The sequence below is a fragment of the Gobius niger genome, assembly GCF_951799975.1.
Source record: "Gobius niger genome assembly, chromosome: 23".
Lineage (NCBI taxonomy): Eukaryota > Metazoa > Chordata > Actinopteri > Gobiiformes > Gobiidae > Gobius > Gobius niger.
In genome coordinates, this window is record NC_136874.1 from 9,968,405 (window position 1) to 9,989,733 (window position 21,329).

The 21,329-nt window shown below is 44.4% G+C and overlaps 1 protein-coding gene across 4 annotated transcripts in view; it reads left to right on the top strand.

Moving 5' to 3' along the window:
* The first annotated feature begins 320 nt into the window (after window positions 1-320).
* Window positions 321-21,329, top strand: part of LOC306981888 (voltage-gated inwardly rectifying potassium channel KCNH7-like) — a 45,623-nt gene continuing 24,614 nt past the window's right edge. For 3 of the 4 annotated variants that reach the window (XM_079581621.1, XM_079581624.1, XM_079581622.1), the window contains exons 1-3: window positions 321-943; window positions 1,544-1,774; window positions 19,766-19,918. In XM_079581621.1, the coding sequence (XP_079437747.1) occupies window positions 868-943; window positions 1,544-1,774; window positions 19,766-19,918 (460 nt within the window). In that variant the 5' untranslated portion in view covers window positions 321-867. The remainder of the gene's footprint in view (window positions 944-1,543; window positions 1,775-19,765; window positions 19,919-21,329) is intronic. The other variant, XM_079581623.1, reaches the window with a different exon arrangement.

Below are 21,329 nucleotides of genomic sequence, written 5' to 3' on the forward strand. Positions count from 1 at the left end.
CCAGCTCCTGACACAGAATAACCTCTCTGGCACGGGAAGTGTTAATAATACATATTTTTGACAGAAGAGCGTTGAATTGGCTTCAAATTAAACAGTTTTCCCATAAGAAGTGTAGAACTAAATAAAACATACTAGAGAAAGTGTTTTGCACCTGCGTCGTCTATGCAAAGCGAACTTAGCCTCGCGCTATATACGCATACTGAAAAGGTAGGCTAGTTTTATCGTGGCTTATCGTTGAATTTGATGAGTTCCTTTCTGTCAAGTGGAAGGAACTGGCTATAAATCACCCTTGCCAAACACTGACTGGTGTAATGTAACGCGTGCATAACATAGAGTACCAACCAGCTCTACTATCTCTCCGGCTGCCGCTTTGTCTACGTCTACGCACGCATCCATGTGGGTTTCTCCCTTCAGTCTGTGGCGGTGCGCCTCTCCAGTTTGTCAGCCTCTCAGCCATTGGCCTCGGAGACCATCAGTCTTCCCTTCACAACAATAGACCCCCACGCTGAGACGCGCGCACGGGCAGCGCCGACACAAAAGCGCACAGAGCTTTCGAGGAGCGGCGGTGAGATGTTGGTGGAACTGCGCTCTACCGATTCCTTTCTTTCCAGCTTGTGTTCGGCGAGGAGCGCAGGGGAGCCACGGCGATGCGCGCAGCCGGGAACGCGGCGGAGTTGAAAGAATAAGGAGGAAAGCATAAGGAGTACTGCCTTTTTTCTTTCTTTCTTACGAGGATGACTGATTGGTGACAAAGAAAACGGGGAGCCCCTCTGGCTTTGGTAGCAACAACTTGACGGACGGCATTTTGGGGAAACTGGCTCACTTCAACAGCCAAAGAATTGCTGTCATCTTCATTTTGGTGAAACCATGCCTGTCCGGAGGGGTCATGTTGCGCCACAAAACACATTTCTGGGAGTAATTATTCGGAAATTTGAGGGACAAAGTGAGTATCCCTCCCAGGTGTCCTGTGCTGTGTTGGTGTATTAAGAAGGACTGCGTTCTTCTTGTGCTCAGAGCATTCACCAAAACAATCCAAATGCCATCTAATTGGCTTGAATAGCATGGTGTTATATGATTTCACTGCTAACAGCTGCCTAAGCCAGAATAAGTTCATTAGGCTCGTAGACAAGCAGTTTGTTTTGCAGTATTGTGACAGCCTACTTATTACATATGCTTGATTTATACTGATAAATTCTACCATAAAAAGCAATAAACACGTTCATGTTTCTCAATTTATGATGCAGGTTATACCTTTTATTAACGTATGTCACTGATTAGATTTATTATGTCTCTCAAAATAATGGACTTATTTTTGATACATTCATAATATTTCAAATGCAAATCTGCACTGTTATTGCGATGATCATATAAGTGCCCACATCAGCAGTTTACTTTCTGTTTGATGTGTGCCTTGTTTAGCACTGAATATGTATGTAATGTAATTAGGTTTAGCTGATACAAAACCTTTACTAAAGCAAATGTTTTTATTAGGTTGAAAAAAATGACCATTCCCTCCACCAATATCACCTTTTCTGTGTTACAGATAAAAAATTCATCATAGCCAATGCCCGGGTGCAGAACTGCGCTATTATCTACTGTAATGATGCCTTCTGTGAGATGACAGGCTTCTCGCGGCCTGATGTGATGCAGAAACCCTGCACGTGTGACTTCCTCCATGGCGAGTTCACCAGCCGACACTCTGTGGCCCAGGTGGCCCAGGCCCTGCTGGGCTCAGAGGAGCGCAAGGTGGAGATCACCTACCACCGAAAAGATGGTGAGTGCTGCTTCATCACCTCTTGGCATAACATGCGTCGCTCTATATGAACTATAGGTAATACCGAAGGCACTTGTGTTCTGCTAATCAGCTGCTCGTGTAGGCAGCTTGGAGGCAGACAGTGGCCGTTTTTAGTTGCATGTCTGCCCAGTCAAAGTTTAGGAGCAGCACATGAATGAGTGCACTCGCTGATGGCCTACGGGGGAGAACAACAGCTGTAAGGTTTCCTCTGCTGAAGTCCACTCTGAATTGCAGAGACAGCGACTGTAAAGATGTTCATTAGGCTGCGCTGGATAAGCCACTCTGGAGGATGTAGCTCACTTCCCTGTAGGTTTCTGTGGAGACAGGTGTATGCTACTACATTTAGCTGCCTCCTGTGTCTGCACTCATCATTTCCAAAATACAACGCTCTGCTAGCATCTGTTTGTTGTGTGCAAATGTCACTCCGAGACATTTTTAGAGCTGGGTTCATACACTGCATAGTCACCACTGCATTACACTGGTGCTGCTCATGAGTACAGCCTTTATAGTTCATGAAGCTGTGACAGGTATTGGTTTGGAGAGCTACATGGTGAGCTCCCGAGTGAAAGTTTAAAGCAGCTGAACCCAATGTCGGTTCACTCAGAGTTTAAACATTGACCTCCCACAATGACACACAGCATGGACTCATAGGATAATGCTTACTCGCATGATATGGAAAGTCCATGAAGAACTCATATGCACATGTATAAGTGAATATGACGGAAGCAGAAGGTATTTTTAGAACAGGCGCGTATGGAAATAAATTAATAATCACAGTGAAGTGACTGACAGGGTTCTGACGGCAGACTTTCCACTCTTGGCTCCCGTCTCACACATTCTGCTTCGGGACGTCTGATGTTTCAGATGAATTTATGCCATTTTACTGTAATGAGGCATTCCACTGCCGTGTGTGCAAGGCATCAGCAGATGTGTTGAGCCCATTTTTAGCTCTTTGATTGTACTTGGTCAAAGTTTTGTCTGCTTTGTATAATTGTACATATTGAAAGTATAAAAAGGTTGGTACAGGAACACTTGACTACACAGCCTTTGTTGACTGTAGTTTCCTCTTGGAGCTTGGGCACAGTGGTATTCCTTTGAGCAGGTGAGCTGGCCCAGTGGGAGGAAGGTGACATAGATTATGTTGAACTGAAGATGGTTTACAGAGCACTCTGAAATGATGGTATACTTGGAGCAATGGACATTGGAGGTCAGAGGTTGAGCGGAGGAGATAAAGCTAAGGAAAACGCTTTAGGGAGCAGTCACAGAGGACGTGTCAGCTTATTTTTGATTGGTGGGTCTCAGCTTGTGACCCGCGGCGCTTGGCTGTAAAAACAGTGATGCGCCTCTCACTCACCTTGCTCTGATGTGTGTTTGGGTTCTGTGGTTCACCTCTAATGTTAGGCCATATGGGAATGTTTGTTAGGCTAATTAACCCCACCATTCTCCGAGCAAGTGTAGCATGTGCTCCTTGAGGATGTGCTGTAATTTTGCATACATTACTCTGCGGGTGAATCAAGTCATTAAGCAGCAGCAGCCGGGCCGGTGTCCCGGAGCAGGTCTTACACCTCTCGGCCGGTGCTCTCCGTCAGCTAAAGCTGGGGGTTCAGTCTACATCGATCTGCTGAGCAAACAGCATTAATGAGGACACAAATACCTTCATGTTACATTGATCTTCAAACGGTGCATTGGAAAGGGGAAATCAATGCGGCCCTGCGCCCTCCCTCTGCCAGCCCACGAGACTGGGATAAAAAGAGCTGAGGGCTTCTGTCTGCCGGACCCTGCAGCAGGGGAAAACGCCTCATTACCATCCCATTCTGTGTGCCTCTAATTACCCCAGTGTTTCCTCTTACTGGACCTGTGCATCTCCAGGGAAGGTCAGACAACTGTTTTAGCCCACCAGGCAGTCCTGATCATGTGCAGTTTAGTAAGCAATCCGGTTCAGAATTCATTTACAGCACTAATACACATGATATCTTGTGCTCTTGCTAACACTTTTTCAACAAATCCAAACAAACACAACATTTTGAAAATTGTTTACTAAAGTGAAAAACTAATATCCGACTGTAATCCTTGAAGCTGTAGTTCTGTACAGTGTGCACTGATTTGCTGAGCTCACAGCACCTTCCTTAACTATAGTTTGTATTGGCAGTGGAGGAGAAATGTCATTGCAGCAGGCTGATTGCTCCTCTTGTGGTGGGCCTCTGGGGTTTGCGTGAGCCAATCTTCTCCAGTTTAATACTGTGACCCAGGGTCTACATAACCACATTGGCCGCTGTCCTTTCCGCTGCGTGAAGGAGAGGCTGTTCGTCAGCACAATCTCTGACACGTTCTTAATGCTTTATGATTTGTGCCGTCACAGACATGGCCTTTGTGCTTTATAGAGCACAGACTGTATATGACCTCAACAGTACCAGAGACAGTCATTAAAGCCCATTAATTTCTCTGAACGCTCCACTTTGGTCTCGGCCTCGTCAGCATTTCCATATTAGACCTTTACGCCTTTTGAGCCGCGTTTATCACTCACAGTAACGCTGTCATTTTGCTTTGTTCAGCGTTATTGTTCTGACAGATAGGACTGTCTAAACGCAGACTCCTCAAGGCACTTCTTCCCCGTCATGTTTAAGCACACATCAGTTACAATCATATTTAAGATTAAAATGACCTGTTTTATCATTTCACTTCAAAATGGGATGTGACATAAGAGTTAAACCTTCCAAAACTGTCGCAGTGCAACCAAAGTACAACCCACACCGATTCTCCCTCTTACTATGTCACTTTTGTCACAGTAAAAAACTCTTTTCAACTTTTCAGCAATGATTCATACTTAGTAATAATTCCAAAACCATAAGAACAAATACTTTCCTGCAAATAAACATAGTGTTTTTGTAATTAACCTACTTATGTTCTTTGTCTCTTAGTCACTCAACACTTTTTAATGTAGGAGTGAGGCACTTGCTATTTTCTGCTGCCTTGTTGTCAGTAGTTTCTATTTTTGCTTTGGAAAAGAAATGCCTCATATTATTCTCGCTCTTTGATTGGATGAGATTCTGTAGTTTTGTTCTTTATTGTCAGTTCACATTAAAACGCACATACAGAGAATTTAACTCAAAAAGAAAAGGAAATGCAGGATGTTATCTAGCGTATGGCTCAGTAATATTGAACTAAACATTGGCTTCTGTGTTTGAATCCTTTAGCTGCACAAACATATCAGGCTGAGTGTCCCATCAAAGTGCTATCAAAGTCCTGGGCGCTATAAACGGATAAATCAGTGCGAGGCTCTGGTATTAAAATAGACATCAGACAGAGTATAATAAAGATGGACATTTGTATTGAAATCACTCTCAGGGGACTCTCATTTCAACTGGAGAGAAAAGATGGACGGCTTTTGTGGATTGTCTTATTCGCGCAGAGAAAAATTCATTGTAATAATCTAGAGAGTCCTTTGCAGTAAAATCCAAAAAGCAAGAGTATTGTGAAGAATGTAAGAAGTATGTCCATAATATAATACATAGCAGCCTTTTCAAAGAACTGTAATAAGAAGCAATTTTCTAACGACAAATAGCTGAGGAAAATGTCAGGCTATATTTAGATAAACAGATCGTGCTTCGACAATTCTCACAAACGTATTTCTTCTTCTTTCCACTGCGCTGCTCTTGTGATTAAGCCACATCTCGAAAATCTCTACATTGCTCACTGTCAATGTGAATATACCGCTACTAATGGCATTGTAAACAACTTTTCAGTTGTTAGTGTGGATATGCTTTGCCCCTGTGCTCAGTGTGAGTTTGTTCAGACAGTGTCCACATCCCCCTCTGTTTATTCACAACATACTGTATTATGCAGCATTCTGGTACTGCGTCAGATCTTTCCAAAATCACCATCGCGCGGGCTTTCGCATCTCAGCGGAATGAGCGTTCAGACTCAACCACTGAAGGATGGGGCCCGTGTCATTGACAGGATTTGCTCTCTGCCTTTCAAACAGGCGCTTATCTATCAGTCCGGTGAGAGGAGGCACACATTAGTAAATAAGCTTGTCCAGGAAGAGAATAGCCAGGCGCTGCTGCTGCTAAATATCAGATGGCCTCAGATTCGGAAGCACCCTCTTGAATGCCATCCAGCCTCTTGATATCGGTTTCATTATGGGCAGCTCTCGATGCAGGACAAGGACAATACCTCTCGAGCGACCTGCAGATCCTTAGTATTACTTTCAGCTGACGGGCATAAAATCGTGTCCCTTCCAAACGCCATCCTTTCAGAGTCGCCCGGTGAAGGAAGAAAGCTTGGAATGAAGGGGGGGGGGGGAGGCATGTGCGGTAAATGGGCTGTGACTCTTGAATGTGCTTGTCCGGCCCGCTCTCATCGCTTCTCATGAGCCTGAAAGGAAGGCTCGCGTAATGAGGGAAGAGACTCTCCCTCAATCTTGGCCCGACTCGGACTGATATGTGGTGTTGCAAAAGGCTTCGATTTCCTCTACCTCGCAGTGGATCTCATTTGTAACCGGTTCCCCCGAATGGCCACGGAGGGGGCCCCGGAGAGGGGAGGAGGCATTTACTGATTGGTCATTTACAGGGGAAGCACATTAGTAGTTCGTCTCGCGGCGGTTTGCATTATAAACTAGCGTGGTTTTAGGAGATGCTAAGGACCCATGCCGCCTATTTTATCCCCTTGCCGTTGTTGTGATGCACGCCGATACGTCTGCCTATCACATCCCTTTGAAAAGCCCCCATGCATTACTATAGGGTTGTCCTGGCAACTGATGAAAGGACCGCGATCTGTCATTCCGGCTCTCAAGATTCGTCTTGGCAGATGAGCTGCGGGGCTTAAGGCTGGCGCAGGACAGACAACTGGCACCCAGTCACAATCCATCCTCAGAGGACCCCAGCAAGAAACAGCAAAAGTGGAAACGTGCACAGTCTTGATTGAGTACAGTGAGAGAACTGTGTAATTACGCTTTAGATATATATAAATAAAGTCACATGGTTGAACGTATGTCAACCATAAAACTACAAATCCAACTGCTTAATAACTACTTCTCAACCAAAACGTGTGGCCAAGGCTGTTAAATATGTTGCCATCACTACATTGGTTGTGAAGTAAATATAGCTTCCTCTGGGTGAAAAAATAGAAATCATGACTCCGCAAATAACGTTCAGTCAGAAACGTCCTTAATGATGAATGACACTTCAGACTTAATGAAATATGTCCACCACAGGCTATATTTTAATGTTAAAAATGACCCGCAGCGCCGCACATGAAAAACAGTGAGCACATCTTTAGGCAGATAAATGACTCCCTCCTTTTCCATCTTCACCTGCGTGTGTCGTAACTCTCCAAAGCTTGCACTTAATTTATAACAAGGTCATTGGGATCAATAACCCATTCCGTAGGCAACCGGCTTTATTCCAGTCTTCGGGTTTGGGCCATTCATTTAAAAAGAGAGATCGTAATTTCTGCAAGCAGCTTTAAGATGCTTTACTCAGACTTTTGGACATCTCAGTATTGGAATGAAATGGAAGCTTATTTGTATAGCCCTTTCACATAACACAAGTTTAAAGTTTCCCAAATCACTTCACACGGGGTCAGGAAGAGTTCATTTGCAAAAACAGGCAAGTCTGTGCTTGTAATTTTGCCTTTGTATAGAAGTAGTTTTAAAGGAACAGGCCACAGTTTTTCCATACTGAGATATGTTCTTACCTGAGCTTAAACGAGTTGATGCGTACCTGTTTGGTCTTTGTGCGTACCCGTGGAAGAGCGTGGTAGCTTCCAACTTCACCCCAGTTTGGAGCTATAGGAATACATTGGGAGAGGCCAAATGCTAACAACAACTTTGGTCGTTTTGCGTGACTAAGCGCTCGCACAAAGACAGGTACGCATCAACTCGTCTAAGCTCAGGTAAGAACATCATTTAATTGATCTAAATTTGAATTAATGAATCAAATCCATCCATCTTTAGTGTCATTAGTTTCAGTACAGCAAAAAATGTCCAAAAGTTTTTTTTAAGAAATTCAAAATGGAGATATCTGTATAATGAACTCTTCTTTTCTTCCATCACTCCACCCACTAAGTTAGTTTGTATCGCCACAGTTTTCTCTGGGGTAGACTGACAGCAACACAGCTGCACACATCTGCACCAACACACTCTCCGACCACCACCATTCATTCACACATTCACAGACATCATTCATCATGGCCTATTGTATATGGAGGAGAGGTATGCAAACTTCACATAGCCGGATCCCCATCCGGCTGGGGATCTTCTTACTGAATCTTCTTACTGTGAAGCCTGGTGGTGCAGCTAACCATTATTTTATATATTTTGTAAGATGGAGCTGTACTGATGCAGGGGCCACATTGAGCTTTTGAACTTGCCAAGAGCGTCAGACCAGGGCTAGAGTCAAGTTTCTCAAATTGTCAAATAGACTGTAATTGCCCAAACACATTTTGAAAAGCAACAAAGTAGCTGCAGTTTGTGTTGTCTTTATTTTTTTTAACATAGGTGTCTTTCCCCCCTTTTGGATAATGCATGTTGTACTTTATCATCTTTTGTGGGCCAGAGTGAAGGGCAAGGCCTTAGTTTGCCCACCCCTGCAATAGAGCATTAAAACATGAAAAACAAGAAAAAATGAATAAATGGTGGAAGCAACTTGAGAACCAAATGCGTCTGTTGAGTGTGTGCAGATTATGAAAACATAGAGGAGCACCACCTTGAGCTGTTAAAAAGGAGACAAGCTGAATACACAGGATTTTTCAAACCTGCGTGAATGTGAACACAATACAACTTCAGGTGTGTTTTTTCTTGAGAGAACAACACGAGAACTTGGTTAAAAGCCTCATAAATGTCAGTTTAGAAGAATATTGGCCCATAACCCATTAAAAAGATACGACTGGAATCGAAATAGAGATAAAAGACAAAGCGCAGTTTTTAAATCCAAGGATGATCTACTAATGGTACTGAATCTATGGGTCGTTTTGATGTCTTCGGGCCTAATGAAATGATTGAAATACTCTCCAATGGAAAGCGACAGAAGCTGCTGCGCCTATCTCCAAAGCCAGCAGTCACAGCGTGATGAACAGCCTGTTATGATTTCCAATATCCACCAAATACAGCTGTTTGACCCCGGCTTAGCCTAATAAATTCCATTTCACGGGCCTTAGCATTTAGCAGCCCGGCAGTGAAAAAGATGTACAGGATAAAGCCCACACACTTTGCTGCCATGATGACACACTATTACCACAAAAACACAATAAACGTTTCACGGCATCTCCCCCTGCCTGCTTCACTCAGGGATCCCCTTCCTCATCCTGGACTTACTCAGAGGCTCACACCCCAACAGGCTCATCAGCTACACCTTAGGATGATGTGTGCACTGGAGAAAGGGTGATACCGCTCATCCCCCTGCCAGCTGGACCACAAGCGTCCAATTCTCTCCTCCTGACCAAACTCATTAAGAACCTTTTAAAAGCCGCAGTGATGCCAAGACGCTGAGAGTTTGGTTCGCATCATCCCCGCTTTCCCATTCATAGATTACACCTCCAGGGAGCACGGCTGTGAATGGACGGCCATTCATATTTTACGCCATGATTGTCTACAGTCAGTGGCTGGTTTCCGTCATTTGGTTCATACTGTGAAGAGAGATGTATGGCACAGTGGAGGGCAGTTTGTGCTTTTCCCTCATAGCAAAAAAGCCCAAGGTTTACGGTTCACAGACAAGGTGTCCTTCCATTCGGAGTTTGCATGTCCTCCGATGCAAAATGCGCTAAATCCTCCAGCTAGCCCCAATTTGCCTGGTTGGATAAAAGTAAAATAAATAAATCCCATTGCATTTGTAGTCTTGTTTCCAAAGCCGTTGTTTCCGCAATAAAGCGATATGAAAATGAATGCAGTGTTTGCTGCATCTAATCCTATGCGGCGGCGCTGTGAGAGGATTGGTCATGGCAGGAGCTCGGTGTGTGTGGCAAGGTCGTTTATATGCTGCAGAGGTGTCCCCACAGCTCCGGCGCCTGTCTCAAACTGATGACTCAAACCGCTCTCTCCCGCACAACTAGGTGAGGGGGGCCCCAACTAGTAAACGGCGGGCAGAGCTCAGCAGTCGAAATGGAAGCGAGTCCTTTAGCACTGTAGGGACTGCCTTAAGTCACTGGATTGTTTACTATCAAAGCTTTTCACATGCTCCCGGTCATGGTAGATTCATTACATCCTTTTCCTAAACGTTCAAAAAAGCAATAAGATCTGCGTGCTGCTCTCGGCCTGGGTGAATGCCGGGTATCCACGCGGAGCAGAGAAACCAATTGTGTTTATCATTCTGATCATGAGTTGCGCTGTTATTTGCAGAGCCCGCCATCAGATAAACAGACTATTGCTCTCGAGCTCGCGGACTACATGTCACAGATGTTGTCGCCGCTCTGCCTCATATCCTCCCATCACTTCTCTTGTGTCATTTGCCAATTTAATGGACCGTTTATTACGTTTGTATTGAGTTTTCGTGTTGCTGTTTGTCGACGTGATTGTTTCCAGTTCGGGCGCAGTGTGAAATTAGATCAATCCCAGCGTGCTCCTCCCAGACTAATTTTAAAAAGATCTCAACTGCAGCTATCAAAATCAACTATGATATTAGCCTCTCGTGCACACCAAAAGAGTCGGTGCGTCGTGCCAACTCTCCCAAAGATGCGCCGCTCGTATATTTAGCCCGTCACAGCTTGTGCTTTGACTGGGTCCGCCGCGCCTTCCATCACCCGCCATGATCTCGCGGATAACCTTTTGGAGAGAGCCCGCATGGTGTCCGGCGCTACAGACCGATTAATTCTGTTATATATCTGCAATGCGCGGCTTTGTTGCCCCGAATGGATTGCATAGGATGTTTCCCGTTGACCTTACATCTGGGCGCGGCGCAAAAACACAGGATTTTAGGCTGCGCTACAGTAAAAACACTGCGTTTGCATTGAAAGCGTGTTAGCTTGTTCTGACCTCGCGTGGTTTGAATATTTAAATCGGGAAAGTGAAAGCTGCGGTGGTGGACATCAGGGATTTATTCTCTCTTTAGTTTTGTAGTTTATGTTTTGTATCATTAGGCTACGCAACTCTCTGGCCTGGCTCAATCCTTCCCTCACTCAGGACTAGGAGTGTGACAATATATCGATTTTCCGATGTATCGCGATATTTTTGCAGGATGATACGATACGATACTTGTTATTCCGATATCAATACTTTTGATGATGTCATGCATATTAATGAGCGACGGCATGCATATTAATGAGGCTGCTCTACTATTTTCACAGTCAATAGAGGAACGATGATTAAGAATTCAGTCAGAACAGCAGGGGGCAGCACTACAGTTTTAAGCACTTGGGTCAAACACTGTCTATTCTATTCCTTTTTAAATAGGACTGTGGTTTCTTGTTTATTTAAATGTAAATGGAGTCACTGACAGATCTATAGACCCAAGTCAGAAAGACCCCAATCATCCCATTTACACTTGTATTATCCTCAGAGGGACTACGTAAAGGATTTATTAAGGTAAAACAGTACGAAGTTCTGCTTTAATCAGAGAGGAATCTTGTGGAAAACTCCTCCTCCCTTGTCAGCGGTTTGCTTTACCTGACTTTGCTTTCCACAGTTCTAAGTTTGTTTTGGACAAGGACATAACATAACATGCTCAATCGCTTCGTAGTCTATTCAGCATATACAGGCCCCCTTAAATAGCTTAAACCTTCTGCAGCCCTGTCCTCCACCTCTGTGTCCTCAGAGGATAAGCCCGAAGAGTACAGATTGTATTTCTCGATCTGTTTCAGTCCATCCATCCAAGACTGACTTTCAGGAAGATTATCGCAGTATCAGCGTATAATCATTACCGTCAGCCATGTATCGCATCAAATCGTGCGGTACCCAGAGGATCCCACCCCTATTCATGACCCCGAGATACTTGCCCTCCTCTGTCCGTTGTTTCATATGATTATTAATGATTCTACAGCCATTTTACTCTAATCATCAAGTTGCTGAGCTGAGTGGCCGTGTCCTTATTGTTCCTCTCCTCGCCGATCGCTTTTGCCCAGTTGTCTGGTCCTGAAACATCGTCTGCCTCCGCACTCTTAAGAGGAAGCACTGTATTACTCCTCGGCACCCACCGGCCCCATCCGTTAAGCCACTCCAGTGGGCTCTTTGGCAGCCAGGAACAGGCAGAAAGATGGCGTTATCAATTTTACACTTTTAACAAATCTCCACTTTCGCTGCAGCTAAGACTTCTTTTTCTATCGGCGTGCGGCGTGACAAAAAGGAACCTGCAGACTTTGTAGCATGCACAGTGAGCTTTGAAGTAACTACGCAGCTCGCCTTTTTGTATCAAGGGCAATGAACAGTGTTTATATAACTGGCCTAAACCTTTATCATTGGTTAAAGAGTGAGAGCAAGGGAACGGTCTGACTTTGAAAACTCAAACTTTTACAATGCTATTTGGACTTTTTATAGCAAGGTAGATCCATCCAGATTTCTTACCAATTGAAGCGACACATGATTTTTAATATAGACTGCTGTGTTAATTTAAAAAAAGGTCTGAAAACGTTCTGAACACAGTGTATGTGCTGTTCCTCGCACCAGACAGCGATTGACAAGTGCGTGATGAAGCGATTTGAATTGACCTTTCCGTTGTGTTACAGTCTCCCAGAGCGAGACGCCGCTGATATAATAACCATAGCTTAAGGTATTGCAGCGGCGCTTGAATAAAAAGGGTCGGTAATGACGTTAGGCGACGCGTAAATGCGCCTATATGTCAACAGGGGAAGCCCCGGGGATCTTGTTACCCCGGGAAAATAAAATGAAGTCGTCTCCAGGAAAGGTCAAGCTGTTTTTGAATACACAGAGCTGTCTGAGGCACCGGGCCAGACTGTAGCCATCCGCGAAAGACTCACCTCATGATGTAAGTTCAAGTTCTGACAGTGATTGAGCGAATCACCTGACGGGGGTCACGGCCCGCCGGAGTGGATTTGATGACAAATTAGCGAGGCGAGGACGCGCTGGCGGAGGGGAAGAGAGGGGGAGACTTAGAGATAAAGAGTAAGATTAAGAGGTGAGAGAGAGAAACAGAGAGATGGCTTTGTGGCACAGGAGCAGCCCAGCACCAGCCAACAGCCACCCCGCTGCCAGTGGCTCAGCTCACATCAGTGTCAGCGCCCCACACATACTCACACACACAGGAGCTGCTATTTAAACGGATTGACACCGCAGCGGAGATGGCAGCGGCTGCTCCAAATGAGGCCCTCCAGGATTCCCACACGGCCCCATCCCAGAGCCCCTGTCAGCGCCCGGGTCAGCGGATGCTAAACGCTGCGAGCAAGAGCCCGAGCTCGCGCACCTACAGCCTGCCCCAACGTCTCTGTATTGTCTTAATTATTGATAGTGGAAATAGAATCTAATGAAATTTCCAGCTTCTTGAAACCAGAACTCCTCACAGCGCGCAGTAACAAGCAGCGATTGTCATGTTCAATAATTTAGCCGCCCTCCAACTGTGTAAAATGTGCTTGTGTTAACATCGCAGGGATCCCAGCGGTTTTTGAAGTGAGCCTCGTGATGATATAACAGCTGCTGGACCGTGGTGAATTGAAGTGGAAGATTGGTTCAAAGTTATCCATCTGTCTCTCGCTGTATTCCAATCGCCGTTTGTCATTGATTTGCTGCGATTTGATGGCTAGATTTGACAACTTTTCTGTTTGGTGTACAGCAGTGTCTTGGGATGGCTTTTTCTTTTTTTTTTCTTTCTTTTCTGATTGTTCCCTGATACAAGTTACAACTGAAAAGCATAGGCTATGGTCTTGTTTTCTTTCTTACTGTTTTTGATAGATCACTTCTGTGGAGACATTTCGACTAGTTAGACCTGTACTGTTTACATTTTTAGGTACTAGGACTTGATAGGTGGTTTAAATACGTCATAAAACACTAAAACATTATGTCAAACAACCAAAAGAAAACAAGAATATAGAAACAAATTGCAGTAGATAGTGCCTTTTCACTAACCCCACAACAAAGTGCATTGTAATAGTCAAGTCTGGTGATCACTGAGCCACATAGGACACTTTCAAAGTGTGTCCGCTGCTTGTAAAAAAGGCTATTAGAGTAGAGACTATTTCTTTGGGCAAAACTTTAATACTTTATTTGTGCAGAGGAATTCCTATTGTACCATTTCACACAGAGTTGTTTGGTCTTTACAGAGACATTTTTTCAGGACCCATGAAAGCATGGAAATTTGTTCTGAGAAACATGTTTTTCCCCTACCAGTCTTCAGTATAAAATGTGTTGTGTTTTGTGTTGTTTTTGTCCTGTACATGTTAAAGGGACTATACAGAGTTTAAAAATGTTAAAATCAAGTATTTTCCTGCTACATGTTCCAACCATGTCCTAAGGTGTAGTATGAACCCAGACCTGTTCACCACAACTGCCTCTAAAATTCTGCACTGTCACTCCAAAAGTTGTTGCTTCGGATCCGAATTGCCGTCATGCACGAGCTTAATATAGAAGGTGCAGTTACAAGTATGACCTGAGGTGGCAGTAGTGAGTATAAAATGGCCAACTTGCATCTAGCCCCTTTACGTTGTATTGTAAAAAAAAAAAAAAAAAAAGAGAACCACTGTACATTTATTTGAATATTAATATATCTTCCACAGTATAATAATTGTTGTAGTGTCGTAGTAACCATAATCTTCCTGAGCAGAGCCAGATGGAAGCTGCACCGGGACAAAAGTGCATGTATGCATGTGTTTGTATGTGTCATGCATGTATTTGGACGGCCCTGCTCTGTGACCGCACAGCTCTGTGGGAACAGTTGGTCTGAGTCGCATCAGCGAAACACAGGATGAACTTTGTCACAAACTCCAACCGAGCTTTGGGTGCGAGCCTCAAGGACGAATAACCTACATCCAGTTTTGTAGAAAGAAAAAAAATGCATATATAGCGTAGCCCTAACATTTTCAGTGTCAGACTTGGAGGAATAAAGGAGGTAGGCGGCTGAAGATGAGCAGCTGGATGCTTCTGCCTACTCATCAAGCAGTGTTCATCTGAGACTGTATTCTTATTCATTTTGAGGCCAGTCAGGCACAATGAGCCAAATCCCCATCGGACTTCTTTGCATTTTAATCTTTTTCTCATTTTGTGGTAAAACTAATCACTTTCCCGGACGGCGCTTGAGACACTACAGTCTGAAAACAATAAAGAGCATGGCGCGCTGTGATTTGACATTTTCCGCTCGTGCACGCTGCGCTGTCGTCCTGCCGCACCATCTGTGTAGCAGCAGATTACCAGGTAGCCCTATTAATCCAGGTGGGCTCTGGCACGTCGGTGAGGAAATAAAGGCGAGTGGAAAATGTTTCAATCGATAAGGCCCCCGTACCCACTAAGGCTTAGGGCCGAGGCTGACTTTGACATACGACAGTAACACAAGCAGTCGCTCACAGCGGGCTCTGTGATGGATTGCCTTTAGTGGATGTGGATTTAGGTGCTTGATAGACAGACGTATCTAAAAACAATCTTACCATTACTTATTGAGGCCTCTTAAACTGAGCCTTGGTATTCCCTGTTGTGAGCAGAAGTAAGTAACTGTTGCCCCTAGAGGCCTTAAGCGCCACTGCAGGTGTCGTAGCATGTTGCATTTTTTTACTCATTAATTGTCCGTGAGAGTAAATACGTCACTGACAGAAAAGACGAACTGAGAGAGGGATGTTGTACATCCAATTACACAATGAAGATCATTTTTATCATTCAAGCTTTGGCTGTAAATACTGTTAAAGTGGTGCCAGCCCACAGTTAGCTTTGGCCGTTAGCCTCTTAGCTGCTTCTTCGCGATTCCATTAGGGTGTATTGCGCCTCCGGGTCGGTGCAGGGAAAGCTGCGTTTGTGGTTTTCTGTTCAGAGACAGCAGGGGGAGATGAAAGACCCCCCAATCATTCCATTAACACTTTAGGACAGGATTTATTATGGTAAAACAGTTACACAGTTCTGCTTTAATCAGAGAGGAATCTTGTGGGAAAACTCCTACTCCTACTCCCTTGTCGATTTACCTGACTTTGCTTTCCATATCTCCATGTTTGTTTTGGATGAGGACATAACATAACATGCTCAATAGCTCCATAGTCTATTCAGCATAGACAGGCCCCCTTGAATAGCTTAAACCTCCATCTGCAGCCCTGTCCTCCACCTCTGCGTCCTCAGAGGATAAGCCCTATACAGGACAGATTGTATTTCTTGTTCTGTTTCAGTCCATCCATCCACGATTGGCGTTCAGGCAGGAGAAAGCTGCTGAGTCATGCTGTCATTTTTTTTTTTTCCTCTTCTCCTCCTCAGAGCTGCAGATGGAACTGTGTGTATCAAGTTCAGATGGTGCTCTCCTCTGCTCTCTCCATGAATATTCAGGTCAAGAGATTGGGCCGCTCAAAGATCTGCTCGCTCACATTACAGCGCCGCTCGTGTTTGGCGGTCCCCCCAACCCCCCCCCCCCCCTTCCATCGCTGCGTATTACATTTATTTGGACAGAGAACATAGCGCTAATTAATGCGGCCGGCGGGCTACGTGTGAACTCCTGCGTTTTCGCATGCGAGGCAGTCTGTCTGTGCCACTGTGTGCGCGGATACCTGACAAATGGCCAAATGTTAGCCATGTTTGTGGAGGACGGACTCAGGGGGACGATTGGGGGGGAAAAAAATCAATCAAGCGTCCGCCTTTTGAGATGTTGTAATTGTTTTGATTGCGATTAATCTTGCTGTCCCGGTGCAGACACACAGGACAGGCAGGATTTGCATCATCGGCAGCGCCACGTCTGTTTGATATGTCCTCTTCAACACGTCAGGCGGCAAACCCTGCACACTGCCAGGCCTCGCTCTCCTCGCGGGCCGGAAAGCAGAAGGCAGGAGAGACAAGTCCAAGTACTGAAGTTTATTTCGCAAAACAAACTTTGATTAGGTTCTTGTTTTTTGTTTTTCATTTCTGTCTATGCACACGAGTAATCTGGATGTCTCTGTCGTACATCTAAACCAGCATATGTGTAAAAGCTTTAGTCAATCTGTAAGTGTTTTAGCAAATGCACAAAGGACTGTTGAAATTGTATGGTTAATAATCCTCCTCTTGATAGAAAGAGAAGAAATGAAATTCAAATGGCACAAAGAGCTTGGACCTTGTTTCCATTTCTGTTCTTTTCCACATAGTTTGAATACAACACAATCCAGAAATAGTTGTCGTCTTTGCGAATTACTTTTTTATCCCGTCAGCAAAATATTAATTTTTTTCAGCACAAACCGTGGCATATGGTCTTAACCAACAGAAAGTGAACAATGCCAAACAATTTGTTATCATGAGAAATCGCTTCTAAAAAATGATGGATGAGAGGAAAACAGGAGAGGAGGAGTGCAACATGGAAAGCAAGTGGTCTCAGTGGATTGGTTTGAAAATGGCTCCATTGTGCGGTGCTTCATCACGCGCTCTCCGCTGTGCGTCTCTGGGTAATGGAAAAAAAAAATCAAATGAGCACGTCGGGAATATCGCCATTCTCTACGCAGTCGAGCAAAGTAGTTCTAAAACACAAAAATGTGAAGTAAATGGGGTGGGAAATGCAAATACATTAGAAGAGTGGCTGTACTGTGCTCACATGGACTGGTGCTTTTGAACATGCATACACAAGTGCTACAAGAGCCTCTTATCGGGCGCGCTTTGTCACAGCGTAAGCAGACATCTCCGACACCTCCTGTGCATTTTTCGGAGACTAACGCCTTTAAGTGGATAATACGCGCTGTCACTGCCTCTTGTGCGTGTGGACATTTATTTACAGGCATGCCTTCTTTATTCCGGATGTACAGTTTATAGCAACGACCCACGATATTTCCCCGGAGAGGAGGCTGTTTAGTGCACTTGTTCACTCTGACAGGCTCCTCTCCTTTGAATTCAAATGCATAAATTTGCATGAAAGAGGTTTTGAGCCTGCACATGGCTACCTCATACCTCAGGACAGAGATAGGTTAAAGAAGCAACAAGCAAAAATCTTTTAAATTCGTCATCTTTAATTTGCCCGAGGCTTCACACACGGGCTTCTCATTCCAAACAAGTCCCGCCATTATGCTTTCTAGAACATAATACTTAGCTCCTATGAATAATAAATGCCTATGGATTCCAAGCGGCTTATTTTTAGTCTGCGCACACACAAACACACACATTTAAGATCCAAAGTTTTGCTAGCATCCCTCCAGGCCTCGAGAGCTCTCTCTGTAGCATGTACGTGTTACATTTGCTATTAGGAACTGCTCTGCTTTTTCATCCAATTTAAGCCCGTCTTATAAAATTAAAATTGTTTCCAAGTTTAAAAAAAAAAAATCACTTTCACACATTATCTCAGTGTGTCCATAGCAGCAGATGTCTTGGGGAGTCAAGATAATCCCACTCCTCGTCGGAAACTTCTTGTGTTTTAACAGGAAACCGAATTTTCTGTGATGTCCAAGTTGGCAGTGCTTTACTTTGAAGCTTTCATCTCCATAGTAACAAGCCCGCTCTGTATAGTATTTACTACCGTTTACCGCTCTTCAAAGTGTGTGTCCACTATATCCTCGATGCCTTTCTCTTCAAAGGGACTCCGAACGCTTCCTCGATATCGGAAGGTGCCGTAAATTGGTGCGCATTGTTTTGAATAGTGCGACTGGGTGTGACTAAAACGAATGACTTCATCCACTCCTTGTGACACTGATGTACTAATAGGGCAACGTACTGCTTAGCCCAGCGGAACCAGGGCTCCCCACCGTACATACATCAAAGCCCAGTCCAATAACTGCGCGCCTCACTCTGCACAATTGCATTCCTATATAACCAAACGCACAATGCGGCCAGATAAGAAGAGGAAAATCTCCAATTATGTGTGCGTGAGAAGGCACAAGAGAGGCATGCACATACGTTTAGAGCAGCGGCGTGTCTCAGTCTCTGCCTCTTTTCCAAAAAAAGCTGGCTGCCTGCTGGGCCAACTATAAATAGCTTTGGTGACAGCGAGACTTGAGGCCTAACTAGAGGCATAGGGTCTTCTGGAGATATGCAAGTTCATTATTCCCATACAGTCTAATTTATATGTTTGATCTGGCTCAGCTCAAATCCCATTCATGGGTATTTCATTCAGCAAAAGACTGCAGCGGGAAAATATTGACGTGCAACCCAGGGTCTTTTACAATTTCTGAGTTTATTTTCAACATTTTAATTTGTTTTCTCAGGACCATATTACGGAGGTATTTGTATGCATGTTTCGGTTTGGTGAGGAAACTAGAGCACCTAAGGGAATCCCCACCAGATTCTGGAAACAAGCTCAACCAGATAAAAGAGCACCAGCCACTATGCCACTGAGCCACTCGCAAAAAGTAGCACAAAAGCCACTGGTTGGACTTGTAGCTACACACGTTTTTTCAAATCACCTACAGCCAGTTGTCCGATTCGAATGCTGACAGAGTTGCTTTGGATTGCCATATTCTATAGCTAAAATAGTAGTAGTATAGTAAAGCAGTAAACCTAATTGCAGGACAAGTTGAGCCGACCCAGCAGCCTCCGTTCTGCAGTGCCATGTTAAATCAGTCTGTGTGCATGCTACAGACTACCTTTAATAAACTGTACATTCAAAGTGCAGCCACAGGGCACGCCATCAGCAGTAAAACCGTCTCCAGAGGATTTCTCTCTCTGAACCTTTGCCCTTTTCACCCCCATTTCCCTGCCAGTCCTTTCTGCGCACACAGCTTTATCTGGAAAAAAAAGGAAATTTGAATGTCAAATAGTGTTAATTGAGCGGGTCGGGCCGTGCTCTGGTCAAAGTGCTTCTGCTTTTCAATTAGACGGCATTGCCTTTACATTGCTGGGCCTCGTGATGTAAGGGCTTTAAGACTGATGGCAGAAGTTAATGCTCCGAGTCCATTAAGCTCGAAACATCGAGGCTTTATGGGCCGCTTTTGTGAGCACTGTTCAAATTTGTGTGACAGGTTCAAAGTTCCTGTGTGCCACTCACATCATCCCGGTGAAGAACGAAGAGGGCGTGGTCATGATGTTTATCCTCAACTTTGACTACATCCTGGAGGAGGGAAGCAGTGACTCGCTGGAAAAACTCAACCACACTTCCCCAACCAAAGCCGACCGTGAGTACTGCACGCTACACTACTACTACTATCTTAGATGGAGGGTGGGGGCCTATAGAACTGTTGAAATGTACTACACATGCATAGTTTTGGCTTATAAAATCTGGTGAATTATTGTATATGTGAAGAAAAGACAGCAAGGACAGGGAGGCTGGGCTATTCAGGAATTGGAATGGGCCTGGAGTGTCCTCTGCTGGCAGTAGTGGGAATCACGAGTTATAAAACAGTGAGAACGAGCTTTCATTTTCAGCTATTGGCACTCTAGCAAATCGATGGTGCCATGATGAACACATTTTTGAGCTGCTCCAGTAATTTTAAAGAAACACCGCGTAACATTTTGGGGTATACTGTTGCCATCAGTAAAAAACATGCTCCTAATGACCAGTTCGGGACATTACTGCAGTGGGTAATCAAAGAATGGATTTGTATGAGAACTTAACCTATTTGAATCTCCAATTCTGCTGACTTTAGTCACATCTCCATGGAGACGAGCTAGAGACGTACCCACTCCCGGTAAAGTTAGTGTGATGTCTAAGGAGAGGTGAGCTGCTCACAGCAAAAACACTTGTTTGTTTCTGCATTTATGAGGTATTTTTCAATGATGAAAATATCTGTCATAAAGTAAATGCTTGTATTTCAGTTTGATTTTTTGGATAAAATTCTATGCGGTGTAGCTTTAATTGATGAAGATATCCTTTGGGCTCTGTATTATCCCCAAATCAGGAAAAATTGTTAAAAAGCTAATTCCACCAATTTCTACCATTATCCATGTACTCCAATAATAATCAATGGGCTCTTTCCAAAGTTGCGGCGTCAGAGCAACCTATTCAGCGGGACGCCAGAAGTCACCAGACATGACCGGGAGTCAAGGGGAAGAAAGGCCGGGATTATAATGAACCCACTCATGACCTTTTACTTGTAACCTTTTCCGCATCAATTTGTGGCCAGCCCCAATCTGCGGCGTGCGCCTTTTCCCTTATAACAAGCCTCCCATTGTGCTGCCTGTCCTGCCTCAGCAGAACACGTACATTTATTTTTAACTCTTGCCTCAGCACCCTGCTGGTGTCCAATACCTGATTTTTATTGGTTTGCAATAATGAAAGAGGGAGCGAAACTGTTGTGTCCAAACCCATTCCCAGCATTTCGAATACATTTCTAGCATTGCACTTCTTTACAACTGACTTCTTTCAGTACTAGTAAAAAAGAAATAGGGTGCAGGTTCTTTTTCGCTGACAGGGCTTACATTTTTTGTTTTTGTGTCTTTGAAATTCTAACACTAATGCCTTTTTAGAAAGATGTGCACTTTTCTAAATTATGACCAATCAGCTGAATTGACTCATAACTTCAAATCACAACAACGCCGCCCAAGAAGTGACTTCCTGTTTCGATCCAGCACGCCAAAATAAAAGCA